Below are 16,649 nucleotides of genomic sequence, written 5' to 3' on the forward strand. Positions count from 1 at the left end.
GTGTAAGCTGAGGCATGGATGGGGGCACAGGGCTCAGGGCGGGGCAGGGGTGGATGGCAGGTGAGACCCAGGGCACGTTTTGGCGAGTCAGTGTACGTGACCATGTGTGTCGTGTGGGACTCAAGACCCACTGGGGCGCTGTGTGGGTGTGCGTGGTGTGCAGGTGAGTTCTAATGGACCGTGTGACCAAGTGTAAGTGGTAGGAACTGCGTAAGACTGTGTGTGACTGGTATGTGTCTATGTGGCTTTCTAGGACCTGAGACCCTGAAGGCACTAAGGCTGCTTCTGTGTGGGTGTGTAGGCATCCCCCCTGTGATGCACCTAGGGGCCTGTAGGCTGGCTGAGGGAGTGTGCTTCGGGGTATGTGGGTTGACAGGCGTACTCAGGTGCGATTGTCCGTGTGACTGCAGATTTGAGGTTGTGTGAGTGTACTGAGACAGGCTCTTTGTTTGGGGGTTTGTATGAAGTCCAAGCGACAGGATTGTGACTTTTTTTCAGCCCTAGGTTGCCTGTGAGTGCCCAAGGCAGGCTGTGTGTGTGGTCAATTGTGAAGGCTCAGTTTGCCTGGAGAGCCTGTCGTGGGGGGCTATGATGGGAGTGCGGGGTTGAGGTCCCTCTGAGCAGCCTTGGTGCAGAGCATATGATTCGGGGAGGGGGGGTAGTCAGCTTGGTAGTAGGGTCCCTGCACGCACTTCTTGGTCGCTGCGAGTATGTCCGGGCCTGTCACCCCCGCCCCCAGCCACTTTTGCCCCACATGTTGGCCCCTGTCCTTCCTTCCTTTCCTTGGCTTGCAGTCAGGGGCCAGCTAGGGGGTTGGAACACCTGCTGGGCCTCTGGCTCCTCTTCTTGCGGAATTCAAACTCATCCACGGTCCACACAGCCCCCTTTTCGCTCTCCACCCGCACGAAGCACTTGTGCAGGCTCAGGTTGTGGCGGATGGCATTCTGTGGAAGGAGGAGCAGCCAGTCAGGCCGGGGTGGAGGCAATGGGTGGGCCATCATCCTCTGATGTCAGCAGTCTCTACTAAAAACCAGCCTCCTGCCCCTTCCCATCATGTTTGCAAGCCCAGCCCCAGGCTTGGCCCAGTACTGGTAGCATTTGAGACCATCCTGGCCCTGCCACCTCCAGAGGTACTCACCTTCCAGGTGGCAGGGTGGTTTCTGAAGAAGGCGAACATGCGTGTGAACCAGTGATAGATCTCATTGAGTGTTCGCTGCTTCTCAGGAGCCTCCAGGATGGCCTGGAATTCAGGGGTATGGGGGTAAGGGCATGTGCTCCCCCAAAGTTGGGCTGAGAGGGGCATCTGACATGGGGTGGAAATGGCGCAGGAGAAGGGAGGGAGGGCAATGGTGTGGAGGTGATGGATCAGAGACAGGGTTAGAAGTGGGGTGAGAATGGGCCGGGATGGGGTTAGGTAAAGGATCAGGGCTGAGTTTAGAGCAGAGTTCAACTCAGGGTTAGGGCTGGAGTTAGGTTAAAGGTCTGGGATGGGGTTGGAGTGGGGGTTCTCTATAGGGGTGAGGTTTCAAGGTTTGGGAAGATTAAGGGCTAGGGGTATGGTCAGGTTAAGGGTTTGGAAGATGTAAAGGGCCAGGCAGAGTTAAAGGTCAGGGAAGGGGTTGGTTAGACTCAGGCTGGGGATGGACTATGACTATTCATGGGGCATATAACAGGATGCCAGGTGGCATTAGGTTAGGAGTCAGAGATTGGCCTAGTTACCTAGTTATCTATTTTATGGGTCAGGGATGTGGTTAGGCTCAGGATCAAGAATGAGGTTAGTTGTGGTGAAGTTGAGGTTAATTGTGTATAGTTGTTTAGGGACAGGGCTGGAGTTAGGTGTGGAGTGAGGCTAAGGGTCAGGGTATTTGATCTTTTTGGATGTAGGAATGGGATTAAGTTAAGGGGCAGTTATTACAGTTGCAATGATGTTCAGGGTCAGGATGGGGCCAGGTAGGAGACTGTGTGGCATTGTGTGGGGGTTAGGTTCAGGTTCAGGTTTGGTGTTAGGTATGAGCCTAAGTTGAAAGTCTGAGTGGGCTCTGGTGAAGGTTCTGGGAAGGCATTAGGGAGATTCAGATGAAGGGGTTTGGATGGGGTGAAGTTAAAGGTCAGATAGGTGTTAAAAGGAAGAGGTTAGGGATGGGGTCTAGCTGGGGGATGTGTTGACATACTGGGGCACATCGGGGATGGGAAAGAATTAGGGTAATACCTAGAAGGGGTTTAAGGCAAGGGGCAGAGATCTGATTAGTGTTCGGGTGATTTTACAGCTTTGGAAGGCGGATAGGTATGGGGTTGAGGTGGACATCAGGAAAGGAGTGGGTTTAAGGCCAGCATTTGGCCTGCTTTGGCATGGGTGATGGTTTAGGTTTGGGGGTGGGGGCAGGTCTGAGGTGAAGCTGGCACGGGGAATCACATCTGAGGTGTAGTTTTTTTTTTTTTTCATGCAGGAGCCCTCCCTGGGGGTGCTTAGAGGGAGGCTGGAGTTTGGGAGGCAGGTCCCCACCCCGTCTTTCTCTTCCTTCTTGGCCTGCACTGCCCTGCTTACCCAGCGGATGAGAGTGGCATAGGTGAACGGGGGCCGCATGTTATGGAACTTGAAGTAGTCCATGTTGTGGAAGAACTCTGTCCAAGGGGGGAGAGGAGTCAGGCCCCACCTAAACCTCCTCACTCCCTCTCCTACCCTCTGCTCTTCCCATGATCAGTTACTGTTTGCTGAGCACTGGATGTAACTTGTGTCACTTACTCTGTACCACTCCCACCAAAATGGGGTGTAACCTCTCAGAGGTTTAAAAGAAGGGAAGTAACTTACACACCAAAAAGACGTAACTGTTAAATGGTAGAACCAGGATGACACTCAAGAGCCCTGATCCCTGGTAAACCCACAGCCCAGGCGTTTTGGGTAGTAGGGGATTGGTGAACTTGGACAAATCACCCCATTTTCCCTTGAGGGGGAGAGGGAGAGTCCCTAGAAATTACATAGGTAGTTCCCTCCCTTCTCTATGACGACCAAATGGAATAGCTGAAGCCCCAATGCCCAGGGGAGATAGGGCTAGACATCTGAGATCCTAATGGGAGCCTACAGGCCACGGACACCCGGAGAGGAAGCTTTGCAAGCAGATGTGCTTGTCCAAAGGCCAGGTGGTGGTGGTGGGGAAGAACAGTATGGAGCCCCACTCCATTGCATGTCAGTCTGGGGGGTCAGGGTTTCAGGGACACCATGCAGGGCACAGACTATTCTTACCTGGGAATGTACTATGTCCATGGCTGCCCCAGAGGTGCCTCCGCACAGCAAACAGGCCATTGGGGCCCTCCTGGGGGCCAGGCCAGGCCGGAAGGGTGGTGCCCGGGGTGCCAGCAGCTACAATGCAGCAGGAGCCCTTGTCAGATGACACCTGGGTGTGGTGAGGGAGAGGTTGGTGACCTGGAGGCTGAAACTTTCCACTTGAATTTTAAATAAGTGAGTGTTTTTAAAACTAAGGGTGCCATGCCCTGGCCAGTGTGGCTCAGTTGGTTGAGTGTTGTCCCAAAAGGTCACCAGTTCAATTCCTGGTCAGGGCACATGTCCAGGTTTCTCTCTCATGTCTCTCTCTCCCTCTCTTTCATCAATTAAAAACACACACAAAACAAAACACTTAAAAGCAAGGGTGCTCTCTTCTCAACTCCAGTCTGATATGTATTCCCACAAAGCAGCATGAGCTGTGTTTATCAGACTGTGGTGTGGGCACGAGTGTGTGTGTAGCTCACCAATGCTGGGGGTCTTGAGCTGGGGTTGAATTGGGCTCCTCTATTACCCAAGTCACTTATGTCTGCCTGGCCTCAATTTCCCTCATCTGGGGGTTAGGGATGATAGCAGTGCCTACATTACAGTGGCATCGTGAGGACTGAATAAGTTCACACCAGCCAAGGGATCAGAAGTGATGCCTGTGACCCGTCACCCAGGGCCCACCTCATGGGCATGTGACCTGTACAGCCAGCCATACAGGGCCCTCCCTTTGTTTAATGCTCTGTGGCTGCCACCTTGAAATCTGAGGCCTGCATTTTAATTTTTCCCTGGGCCCTGCAAGTTATATAGCCAGTCCTGCCAGTGACACACAGTCTGCGTTCATTAAGTGTCTGGCTACTTGATGTGGCTTTGAAAACAAGGTTATGATATTTCAAGAGCTTAGGGTCAGAGGGGTTGTAAGTGGAGGGGCACAGATTCTCAGATCTGGGCATGTTTGGAGCTGGGAACAGGGGCCCACAGATCCCAGGGCCTGGGTGTAAGGATAGGTCCCCTGCACACTGCAGAGCCCTTCCCTGTTCCCTTCCACCAGCAGTCTGTGCTGCCATGAGGCCTGGGGTGACTTACCACAGATGGAGGCGTGGTCAGGGCCATCTTCCCAGCCAGGTGGGCCTGCATAGCACCCAGCTTCTCCTTCTCCAGCACCAGCTGTGAGGACAGGCACACAGTGAAACCTCAACCTGCCCTCTTTCCACCATATTTTTTTTCAGGCTATGTTCTTCTCTGGGAGTGCCCTTCCCCCTTCCTTCCTTTATGTTAGTCTCCATCCTGGGTGAGCTCAGCTTCTGGCACAGGGTGGACATAAGGTTTGCCCACCATCCCCCCACCGTCACCCCCGGCCCCATGTCACCTGCTGCTCCAGAGACTGCACCACCTCCCTCTGGAGGAGACACTGTGCCCTGCCCTTCTCATCCAGGAGATGGTCTGCCTGGCAGTGCCTGGGGAGAGGGAAGAGTCCATGCAGGTGACCATGGCAGACCTGGCCTCGTGGCTCAATGTTCTCAATGGGGAGGGCTCAGCCTCTAACCCCTCTACCTCAGTCTCCCTCTCACACCATTCCTTCAACACATGCTACTTGGTATCTCCTTTGTGCCAGGCCTGAGCTGGCTACTTGAGCCTGGCCAGGGTGTTGGAGATGACTTAGAAGGAGGTAAGCTGGAAGCAGCCAGATAGGTGAGAGCAGGAAAGGCATTCAGATGGAGGGAAGGCCTCGTGGTGAAGAGGATAGGATACATTGAGTTGCCAGTGATAGTTGGGTAGGGTTGGAGAAAGTGTGTGACTGTGTGTGTGTGTGTGTGTAGTATCTGGGGGTATCTTGTATCTGGTTGTGATGAGGCTAAGAAGAGGCAGCAAAAGCCATTTTGAGGAGCTGAGACTTTGGGGATCAATAAAATCAGCCTGGTGTGTCGGCATGACAGGTAGAAGGGCAAAGCAGGTAGGAGTGTGGATTCTGAAGCCTGGCTGCCTGGGTTCAAATCCCAGCTCTGTCACTCAGGAACTTGGTAATCTTGATCAACACACTGAACCTCTTTGGCCTGTTTCTTAGTCTGTAATATAATAGTACAGGTAAATAATAGTATACATTATTATGCCCCATATACAGATGAGAAAACCAAGGCTCAGGGAAGCTAAGCAACTTGCCCAAGATCTTATAGCCAGTGATGGACAGAGCCTGGATTTGAATTCTCAGTCTCAGCTTTTGCCTCTTTTTTTTTTTTTTTTAAATCCTTACCAAGGAGATTTTATATATATATAATTTTTAAAAATATATTTTATTGATTTTTTACAGAGAGGAAGGGAGAGGGAACATCGATGAGAAAGAAACATCGATGAGAAAGAAACATCGATCAGCTGCCTCCTGTACACCCTCCACTGGGGATATGCCCGCAACCAAGGCACATGCCCTTTACTTGAATCGAACCTGGGACCCCTCAGTCCGCAGGCCGATGCTCTATCCACCGAGCCAAACCAGTCAGGGCCCGAGGATATATTTTCCATAGATTTTTAGAGAGAATGGAAAGGGAGGGAGTGTGTGTGAGAGAGACATCGATGTGAAAGACACATGGATATCTTGCACATGCAGGAGATTGTAGGTATGTACTGGTACTGGGATTGTAGGTACATACCCTTGACCAGGAATTGAACCCACAACCCTTTAGTGTGCAGGCCGATGCTCCAACCACTTAGCACAGCAGCCAGGGCTCAGCTTTTGCCTCTTTTATCAAATTACTACCTACCGGGGTGAGGCCTGAGCTGAGACCTGCACCCAAGACCTCCTCCCACAAACTGGGGACCGCTCTGGACTGGAATAGGCCTGGGCCACTCACTTGAGGAAGTCCTCCGGCTCCTCAAAGACCTTCTCACATCCGGGCCACTTGCAGACACCATTTGCCAGCAGTGAGTAGGAGCCCTGGGGCACGGTCGAAAGGGTGCTGGGGGGACAGAAGGTGTCAGGGGAGGGAATACCAAGGCAAGGGTCCTTCCCAGCTTTTCCCACTGACCTGTCTTTCTTGGGTGCACCAGGGCTTGGGAAGGTGCAGAGCAATGCTGGTTCCCTGGACACCCACTCCAGGCTGGCCATGTTGATCCCTGTAGGTAGGGACAGGGCACCTTTGGAGACAGAGACTATGAACTGGGCTCTGGAGCTTGGCCCACAAGGCCTCTCCTTTTGAGCTTCCCACCCTCCTGAGCCTCTGGCGTCCCTAACGCCCAAGGTTTTTGGTGGAACAGCTCAAAGACTGCCATTCACAAGTGCTGACATTTTGATGAACTCTGCAAAGATCTGGTTCCGTGATTTTGATGTTCTGTACCCTTCAGGTTCTGAGCCTGACATTTTTCGGAGGTTGGAGTTTCCGAGATGATAAAAGCTGACACCTAACACTTGAGGGCCACAATTCAGCAGCCTACACTGCTCATAGTCAAGGACTTGGGGGGCTCTGGGATTCTGTGGGGCTGTGGGGTGTGGTATTACCAGGTGGCAGGCCAGGCCGGGCCTTGAGAGAGAAGACCCCAGTGGCAGCAGTGGGTGGCGGGAGGCTGATCATAGCTGGTCTTTCCAGTGGGTGCACCTGCAGCATGGGGGTCCGGGCATGGGCATCCACTGTTGAGAGCTGGGGGCATATATGGACTATGGTTCCACCTGGCCTCCTCCCAATTCCCCCACCTACTCCCTCCTCCCTGCCCAGTCACGGGCCATACCTGGTGCATGAAGTGTGGCCTTTCTTGGAGGAGTGCCTGCAAGTGGGGCGAAGGACCCAGCCGTGTTCCAGAAGGTGCCACCATGACTAGGGGCACTGTGGGCAGCTGGGGGGAGAAAGCAGGCAGGAGAGATGCTGTCCTCATCCTCACTGTTCTAAATGTTGAATTCATATGTTCCTCACCACAACCTCACGTGGTAGGTGCTAGGACCATCCCCTTTATACATATGTAAAAACTCAACCTCAGGGAGATTGAGTGACTTTCACAAGATCAACCAACTAATAAGTGGCAGAACTGGCCTCAACTCTGTCATCTCACATCCTAGGGCCCCATCCTCTTTTCTGTCACATGGGGATGGGGACACATGGCCATACCTGTGGGACCATGATAAAGTCTTCTCTCCTGAGAGGGGTTGGGAGTTTGGGGAGAGCCTCGGATCTCTGAGACCTGCTAAGTGGGGACTTTCTTAGCCCCGTGACATCTGCATAAGTCACAGACTTGCCTGGGACCCAGAAAACCACTTCCTGTTCCCCAGCCGGGCCCCCCGCCCGGTGCCACAGTAAAGGTCGGCACCTGTAGGCCCAGGTACTCCACCCTGCTTGCTCCATCCTGGGCCCCGGGCCTCACCTGCAGCTGTGATGGTGGCATGGGGTTCAAGGAGGAGGAGGAGGCATGGGCCCCACCTCGGAGGTCCCGGCCCTGGAAGGTTGTCCCCGGGCCCTTGGCCCCCAGCAGGTCTGAGGCCTTGGGTGCAGCCCTCCAGCTGGACGAGACTCCTGGGGATGGGCTGAGCACCAAGGAAGGGGCCAAGGGCTTGGCAGGCCTGGGGTTGGGCATTGGGTCCTTGTCCAAGGTCAGGCTGTAGAGACATAGGGGAAGGAGTTATACATGTGTTGGTGGTGTGCAAAATACTCATCCACCTGAACCATGTGGACACCCCCTCTGGTCAGAGCAGTCATTGGCTGGGACATGTCCCGAAGTATCCCACAATTAGACCCCAGCTCTAATCATGGGTGCATGCACACATACACACACATTGGTGTCAGGAACATGGGTGTGTGTGTGTGTGTGTGTGTGTGTCCACCCACATGTCCCATGTGCAGACTTGCACCATTCAGCATGTGGCTTTCCTGCACATGCTGGCACAGCCCTGGTGGGGATGTGTTCTCCAGAGGGCAGCTGGGGGTTCATGGTGGTTTGTGGGGCCTCAGCCAGGGTAGGTCTCAGCTTCTTCCCCCACCACTTGAGGCCTTGAATTGAGGCCTCAGCCCTCCAGTCCTCCCTGAACCTGGCATCGGTCACACAACTTTTGCTAATCCCACAATCTTTGCTGATCCCACTGGGGCTGGTCTCTGATTTTCTTCTGGGAACATAATTTTACCCCAGTGACTTGGGCATATCTGGGAGTAGCAGGGGACGTGGACTCAAAAGATCCCGCTGGTTGCTGTGAAGGGACAGACTCTAAGAAGGTGAGGGTAGAAATAGAGGACTAGTGAGGAAGCTACTGCAACAGTCCCAGTAAGTGACGATGGTAGCACAGACCAGGATGGTGACAGTGGAGATGGTGAGAAGTGGGTGGATTCTGAGCATGTTTGGAAGGTGGAGTCAGAAAACTTTCTGGTAGCTTGGATCTGGGGCTGAGAGAGAGAGAGTCAAAGTGACAGAGCAGCTGTAGGGACAGAGCTGATGGGACCTGGGATGAGGGAGATGGGGGAAACAAAGTAGGGGGGTGATGATGATCCAGGTGTGGGTGAACATGAAGAGTCTGGCATTAGACATACTAGTGGAAATGCTGAATGGACGGCTGAGTACAGGAGTCTGGTCATCTCTGGGCTCTACCCTGCACAGAACTGACATGGCAGGTGCCAGACGAGGAGAGACAGGCTCTCTTGAGCCGGGGCCTGTGGGAGCTCCTCAATTCAGTCCCTATCAGAATCTACCCCCAGCCTGCCCCAAAGCCTTTGTGCTCATGCCGTTTGGCTTGCCTGAAATGCCCACTCTTCCTCCTCTTCCCCTGTCCAAGGCCAATCCAGAAAGCCCTTCATAGTGGCTCTAGAACCCTATACTTCCCAACAGGCAGGGCTTTGGTTTCCCAGAATCCTGTAATCCCAGTCCTAGAGGAAGTCAGAGCTAGAAGGGACTGCCCAGTCCAACCTCCATGTTACTGAAGAGGACACCCAGGTGCAGCATTCCACAGTTCCATGGTGACTTGGGAGCTCCACTGCTTTCTCCAGAAAGGTTGTGTGTGTGTGTCCACATTTCACAGGCCCCCTGCTGTGGGGCTGTGTGTGTCTCCTGCATCACCCAACAGTACAGGGTGGGGCAAACAGCTGCGGAGAACAGCTTGCACCTTCCTTTCTTTGCTGTCAGCCATGGGGGTTGTCAGAGCTGTGGTGCTGAGGGAGGTGGGGTGAAAATTCAGATCCTCAACTCTTAGTCTCCTCTCGGGGTTAGAACATTACCGTGTGAGAAACAGGAGCCTGGGCCTCTGAAGGCTCAGGATAATAGCCTGAGAGAACATCAGTGACAACGAGGAGGTACGTGAAGGAATGAGCGGACGAATGAAGGTGGAAATCAGGGTGATGCTTCTACAAGCCAAGGAATGCCAAAAATTACCAGGAAACCATGAGAAGCTAGGAGGGAGGCCTGGACACTTTCCCCCTCACTGCTGTAGAAGGAGCCAATCCTGCCATCACCTTGATCTAGGACTTCAGGCCTCCAGAACCAAGACAATACATTTCTGTTAAGTCACCCTGTTTGTGGTACTTTGTTACAGAAGTAGAGCAAACTAGTGAGTGGATGTTTTCCATTACCCTGGCGTGGTCCGCACAGCTTCCTGCGGTCACTTCTGAAGCTGCCTGGACAGTTGGCCAGAGCTTATAAGAAATCTCCTCCCCAAACACATGTGGAATGGCCTGACTCAGGGAAGCAGAGATACATTCTGAGAAAGGGGACATGGGTATGGTCTGTCTGGTAGTGGGGTACGGGAGGGCTGGGCTGGGCAGCCAGCTTCCTGCACTGTCTGGTGGGGCATCCCTTTCTGACTATTTCTCAGAAGACGCATGGAGGATGTTTCTGGGACATAGATTGTGTTTTCATATCGGGGTCTGCATCTGGGCCCTGTTGTCAGAGCCTCCAACTTCCCCAGATTTTTCCGCCATTGACGTCACAGCGGCCGGATGCGCTGGGCTTCATCGGCACGGAGGAGGAAGACAAAGGGGCAGACACCCAACCCCACAGGTTTCGTTCCGAGAATTGGCTGGCCCATCCTTCAGCTGGTGTGGCCCAGGTGGGGTGATGAGGGTGCTGGCGGATGTGGTGAGTGACGTCCATCTGGCCACCATGACAAGCCCTGGGCCCTGTAGACCTGGCCCTTCTCAGGCAAGAATAGGCCCAAGATTTGAGGCTTGAGGAGTGCCATGCAGATCCTACAGATACTGGGACCCTCAGGGTCTTCAAATGGTATTACACCAGAACCCCATAGTCATGGGACATCATTACTTAGATTCAAAGGATCCCAGAATCTCAAACCCACAGACTCTATGGGGTCCATGGGTCCAACTTCTTAGTATGTGAACCAATGTTCCTGGTATCCAAACATACTGAAACTCCCAAAAGGACGGAAAGCTCACTACTTCATTGGGTCTTTCACCTACCAGGCCTGGAATTGCAATAACAACCCCCCTCCCCCAGTCTCCATCCCAAGTTCTGTGAAGGCAGGAGAGTCAGGATTACCCCCTCTCCTTTCCCCAGCCTGGAGCCAGGCTCTGCTACTAACTAGCTACAATTCTCTTCAGGCTCCTATGTGAATTGGGACAATAACAATCCCCATCTTCCATGAAATGCTTAGCAAAATGTCAGTGATCTATGAATGGACACTGCAGGACCTCAGACTCCCTGTCCATTCTGGGACAATTCTGGCCAGACAATGTGCCAGAGATGGGGAAGGAAGACAGGGGAGGTTGAGGCTGGTGCACCTTTGGTGAGGGCCTTGTCGTGGGAAGCAGGAAAAGCCGTGGCCTTTGCTAGTAGAGATACCACCACCAGGCTCTCCGGAAAGGCTCTGGGAACCGGTGCCAACTCTGGGGACATGGCTGAGCTCTGTCCATAGTCAGACCCACTGACCGATGTCCTCCTAGTAACACCACCCTCTGCCCACGAGGCCTCCTTTCCCATGAGGCCCCGGGACCCACCCAGCTAGCTCTTGGGAGGCTAAGCCCCACACTGTGACCATGGATCCTCCTGCCTTAGTGAGGGTCCCACCTGTGAGAAGACAGAATGAGGAATGGCAACAGATGGGGGACAACCCATGTCCCCTTGCCCCCTCATGGATGCTGAGAGGTAAACTGAAGCTCAGAGTAGGGGAGAGAGACAGAGCAACGCTTCCACTGAGAGTCTTAAGAGCTGAGATAGGGTCTCAAATCTGCCAATGTATTTCTGTGAGGACTTGGGAGAGGCCCTCTCACCCATTTCTGGGCTTTAATTTGCTCCTCTTATACACTGGGAAGGGGAGAGGTGTGGAATAGGTGAGGGCCAGGGCCCTTCCACTCTGTGTCAGGGTGAGTTGTTAGGTGTAGAGCTTCAAGTTGACAACTGCTCCTCTATCCAGGGGACTGAGAGACAGGGATATATAGAGACTCATAGACACAAAGAGAGACACAAAGAGACAGACATAGGAGAAGAGAGACACAGAACAAGAGATATGAAGAGAGATGGAGAGACCTGAGGTGGGACAGAGATAGAGTGAGAGACAAAGAACAATAGAGACAGTGAGAGATTCTGAGAGGAGAAACACACACACACACACACACACACACACACACACACACACACATATATATATATATATGGAGAGAGAGAGAGAGAGAGAGAGAGAGAGAGAGAGAGAGAGAGAGAGAATGCCCCAAATAAGAACAGTTGCTGGCCTCTGGATGGTGCCTGAAATGATGAGGAATAACAAAGGGCAACATGAGGGCTACACCTAGGGCTGGGTATTGTATTGTGTTGCAAAGCAATAATCAGCAAAGTGGTATGGCTCTAGTATAAGAGCAGGCACTGAGGAACAGAACAGAAAAGAAAGCCCAAACACAGACCCATGACTACAGGGAATGGAGTTTGTGATGACTGCCCAAACTGGGGGATGGTGTAGGATAGATGGTTTAATAAATGTTTCTGGGATAATTAAGGGAAAAATAAAATGATTGAGTGAACCATTAGTCCATTTTCCCACTAACCCCTCCCTGCCCAGTTTGAAATATCAGCATCATCATATAACCTAAAATAAATTCCAGATCCATTAAAAAGATAAATAATAATATCTAATATGCATCTTGGGTTTATTGTATTCCAGGCCCTATGCTAAGAACTTAACATGGTTAATAGATTTAATTCTCACAACCACCTTTGAGGTAGATACTATTATTACTATCACAGTATGTATGAGGAAATGGAGGTACAGAAAGTTTAGATGCCTGGCTAAAAATCACACAGATGGCTTGGGGTGAGGCTGGGTTTGTCACAGACAGTCTGACTCCAACACATGTGAACACATCTCATTTTCAAGTGGGAAAGGACTTTCTAAGCACAAAACCAAAGACAGTAACCACAGAAGAAAAGGCTAATCTATTTGACTATATAAAAACATCACAAGTATCACAAAACACTGTGAAAAAATAGACAAAAGAAAATATTTGCTATATATGTAGGGCTGATGGAAGGTTAATGTCCTTTTAAATAAAGAGCTATGGTAAATCAATAAGAAAAAAAGATGAACACCCTTTTAGGATGAAGGACACCAGACCCCCCAAAGCACAAATAGTCAATAAACAGTTAAGTAATCAAAGAATGTAAATTTCAACAATGTGGTAATTTTTTTCTTACCTGTTATGTTGAGAAAAGGATTTAAAAATGACAATACCCACCCAGGGTTAGATTGAGTAGAGGGAGCATAAAACAGCACAACCTTTGGAAGAACAGTTTGCAAAGAGGGTCAGAAACCTTAAAAATGCACACACCCTTTGCCATAAGAACTCTATTTTCAGGAATCCAAGGGACTAATCAGGGATGATTATGGGGGAAAACGAGAAACAACCCAGATGTCCAGTGATGGGCATTTGGTCGAATCAATCATGGTTCATGCCAATGTGAGGTCAGTTTTGACATCTGTGAACGATCATATGTTGAAACAATTTTTAGTGATCTACAAAAATGCTCCTATTAATTGAATAAAACAGTAACAAAGCCAATAAATAGTGTGATTCTAATTGAGTTAAAAAATACTAACAGCTAAAACTTTTTGAGCACTTGCTAAGCCTGCAGAGACGAACTCATCCCAGCCTTGAACAGCCTGTTCTGTTCCTGGACATGGATTCTGGACACACACACACACACACACACACACACAAGGTCCTGGGATTAGGACCACACAGTTAAACCACAGTTGACAATGGCATCAAGTGCCCTCCAGGAGGGTCTCCTTTTATACAAGAACAAGTTCAGTTGAGTCCACAACCTGACCCGACAGCTCATGGTCCTCCTTTGATCCGAGCACACAAAATTGATGATCATTCTTATAAAATGTAAATGTCCTCATCAGCATTATTCAACACACTGTTATTGAGCTCCAACTGTGTATAAAGTTCTGTGCCGTATGCTGGGTGGGAAGGCAAGACAAGAGAGCAGGTGAGATGGTGGGAGAAAGACTGAGGAAAGGAATCAGATGGAGTGTGGTCAAGACAGAGGACACAGACAGGAAAAATGGTCATAGCAGATAAAGACAGAAGGACGGAAATTCTGAGTCAGGGCAACAGACAGAGAAAGAGCGGGTCAGATAAATATGGAATAAGTGAGACAGGGCGAATAGAGACAGAAGGATGGGCGATACTGAGAGAGAAGAGACGAAGAGAGGTGAGAGATGTAATTGAAATTTCCAGTTATACCTGGACAGCATTTCAAGTTGTTTAAAGATCTGAAATTCATAAAGATTGGTAGTTGACATATTTTAAAAAATCCTACCCATCTACATATCAATTTAATTATCTTTGCCTCCACCCAAGCATAGATTAAGTACTTTACCTATCAGTCTTCTGGCATTTATTATTATTATTGTAAAAAATACCTTACCTGACCAGGACCACAGTAGCCGCATGTGTTTGGACTATATGGAGGACTTCTGACCCTCCAGTGCCTACCTCATTGTCATCTCTTCCACTGGACCCGCATCTGGTGGGGAAGAGCGGGAACACTCACCTTGGTGAAGTAGACTGACAGAAAAAGATCAGCCTGGCTTGTGGGAAACTGTCATATATCAAAAACAACTTTGCTTTTATACCGAGAAGAAAACCCACAGTGTGGAAGCCACCTCTCTCTTCTAATAATCCAATTTTTTTCGATGACTGTGTGCACTTATTATCACTGGGTGGGGGGGGCTCTCATAGTTCTCTCTCTCTCTCTCTCTCTCTCTCTCTCTCTCTCTCTCTCTCTCTCTCTCTCTCGTTTCTCCTCTTCTTGATTATGTGACTTAAACGGAAATTTTGAAATTTTGGTTTTTCTCTTGCCCTTTACAAGTCATCTGAAAATATTTCTTCCCCTCACCACAGAGGTGAGAGCTATCAATGAGATAACAGGACTCATGAGAAACCACAGTTTTTTTTTAAACAAAAGTGTGTAGAGTTAGGAAAAACAACAAAGGAAAAGAAATCAAATAAATCACAGGGCGCCCTGGGTGTTCACAGACCCTACTCTGTGAGTGAGAAGCTATTTGAGGGTCTCCGGGAAAAGAAACAGAGGCACCAAACCCCTATGTGTGGATGGGAAACACCAGGGAAAAAATGGAATAGGGCTAGGTTTCCAGAGGATTTGCCCTGCTTCAGGCCTCAGTTCCCCCTTAGGTGGCATTGCTATGGTCATCACTGTTCTTACTGACCAGGAAGGGGGAGCTCTGGACATCCTTGCAACCCACCTTCCCACAGAGGGTGAGGGAAATTACTAGATGGAGGAAAAATCAGAGAGTCCTCCCCACGCCCCACAGTTCCCAGAATGGAAGAGTCTGAGAATCACTGGCTCCCAGAATCCACTGAGCATCACTGAGGACAGGGAGAAAAGTCTCATTTCATCATGGCCTGAGAGCTCTGACCCAGAGGCCACCCTGTGGGGAAGGTCCTGACCAGGACCCCAGTATTAATGCACCCATCCTCACGAAGCCCAGCCCGCTCATAGTCAGGGATACCATGGCCTGATGCTTTTGCCTCAGCCTTTGTGACTTTCTACTTAGAGCAGCCGTGGGGATACTACGGCCCGCAGGCCGGATCCGGCCCGTTTGAAATGAATAAAACTAAAAAAAAAAAAGACCGTACCCTTTTATGCAATGATGTTTACTTTGAATTTATATTAGTTCACACAAACACTCCATCCATGCTTTTGTTCCGGCCCTCCGGTCCGGTTTAAGAACCCATTGTGGCCCTCGAGTCAAAAAGTTTGCCCACCCCTGACTTAGAGAAATCCCCGTTTCCAAGGCTTTAGGAGTCCAGATATCTGCCAACATCCCCGTAGCTGACATTTATCTTGAATTCTCCATGTGCCAGACATAGTGCTGAACATTTCTCACAAATGGTCACATTCACGCCCTAGCCTGTTTGACTCAATGGATAGAGTGCTGGCCCTCGGACTAAAGGGTCCCAGGTTCAATTCTGGTCAAGGGCACATACCTCGGTTGCAGGCTTGATCCCCAGCCCTGGTCAGGGCGCATGGGGGAGACAACCAATCGATGTGTCTCTCTCACATCAATGTTTCTCTCTCTCTGTCTCTCCCCATCCCTTCCACTCTCTCTAAAAATCAATGCAAAAATATCATCTGGTGAGGGTTAACAACAACAACAACATGGTCACATTCAATCCTCACCAAAGCCCGTTGAGGTCCATCTTGACATCATGGCCATTACACAGGTGAACAAAATGGAGACGCGAAGTAGTCAAGAAACTTGTCCCAGATCACAGAGCTGGCAGGTGCGGGGCCCTGCCTTTTGGTGCCAGACTTTGAAACCCCCAAGTTTCCTTGAGCCCAACAGTCTCAGGTTTTAAATACTAGGATGCAATGACAGGGAGGTTCTCAGGTTCTTCTGGGGGGCTTGAAGGTTGTGCGGTGTTAAGGTTGTCCAAGAATTGGTGGCTGCATTTCCTCACCTCAGGGAGCACCTCCTCCAATCAATGCTCAACAGGGGAGACCAGCACCCAGGAGCTTCTCCTGACAGGCCATGGCTGAGACTCCCAGTCCCCGGCTCCCCAATGCCCGGCATGGCCCAGGATTGTGTCATCCAGTGTTCACTCCAAAGTATCCGCAAGACTGGTTTCAGGCCTGGGGAAGAGAAATTGGAAACAGCTTTTTATTCACATGGTACAAACCTTGTGCCCAAGACCCATCCCTTCACCCCTTTGCCTCTATTCCTCCCCTCTCAATAAAAGGAGAGCCTCTTTCCTCAACTCAGACTCACCTTTCTGGAAAAGCCCAGAGGGGGCCTGTTGGCTTGGCTTTGTGAAGATAAGAAGAAAAAAAAAAAAGTGAATAGAAAAAAAAAGACCTTAAAAAAACCAGCCAACAACGACAATTGAAAAAACACACACACAAACCCAACCCTCCCTACCATTAGGTCAAAACAAAACTTTCACTGGTTGAA

The 16,649-nt window shown here is 50.5% G+C and overlaps 1 protein-coding gene across 3 annotated transcripts; it reads right to left on the reverse strand.

Annotated features, from left to right (window-relative positions):
* Nucleotides 1-108: 108 nt before the first annotated feature.
* Nucleotides 109-14,683, reverse strand: FOXP3 (forkhead box P3). Of its 3 annotated transcripts, XM_036306149.1 has the most exons (12): nucleotides 14,102-14,683; nucleotides 7,607-7,838; nucleotides 6,980-7,084; nucleotides 6,753-6,891; nucleotides 6,283-6,370; nucleotides 6,109-6,213; nucleotides 4,632-4,719; nucleotides 4,349-4,429; nucleotides 3,242-3,392; nucleotides 2,546-2,622; nucleotides 1,139-1,240; nucleotides 109-944 (listed from the first exon to the last, which is right to left on the reverse strand). In XM_036306149.1, the coding sequence occupies exons 2-12, from the start codon at nucleotides 7,814-7,816 to the stop codon at nucleotides 795-797; spliced, it is 1,296 nt and encodes a 431-aa protein (XP_036162042.1). In that variant the 5' UTR covers nucleotides 7,817-7,838; nucleotides 14,102-14,683; the 3' UTR covers nucleotides 109-794. The 3 variants fall into 3 exon arrangements, with proteins under 3 accessions (XP_036162042.1, XP_036162040.1, XP_036162041.1); XM_036306147.1 differs by having other exon boundaries at nucleotides 6,109-6,370; XM_036306148.1 differs by lacking the exon at nucleotides 14,102-14,683 and having other exon boundaries at nucleotides 6,109-6,370; nucleotides 7,607-9,732.
* Nucleotides 14,684-16,649: the final 1,966 nt, after the last annotated feature.

This window comes from Myotis myotis, unplaced genomic scaffold (assembly GCF_014108235.1).
Source record: "Myotis myotis isolate mMyoMyo1 unplaced genomic scaffold, mMyoMyo1.p scaffold_m19_p_4, whole genome shotgun sequence".
Classification (NCBI taxonomy): Eukaryota; Metazoa; Chordata; class Mammalia; order Chiroptera; family Vespertilionidae; genus Myotis; species Myotis myotis.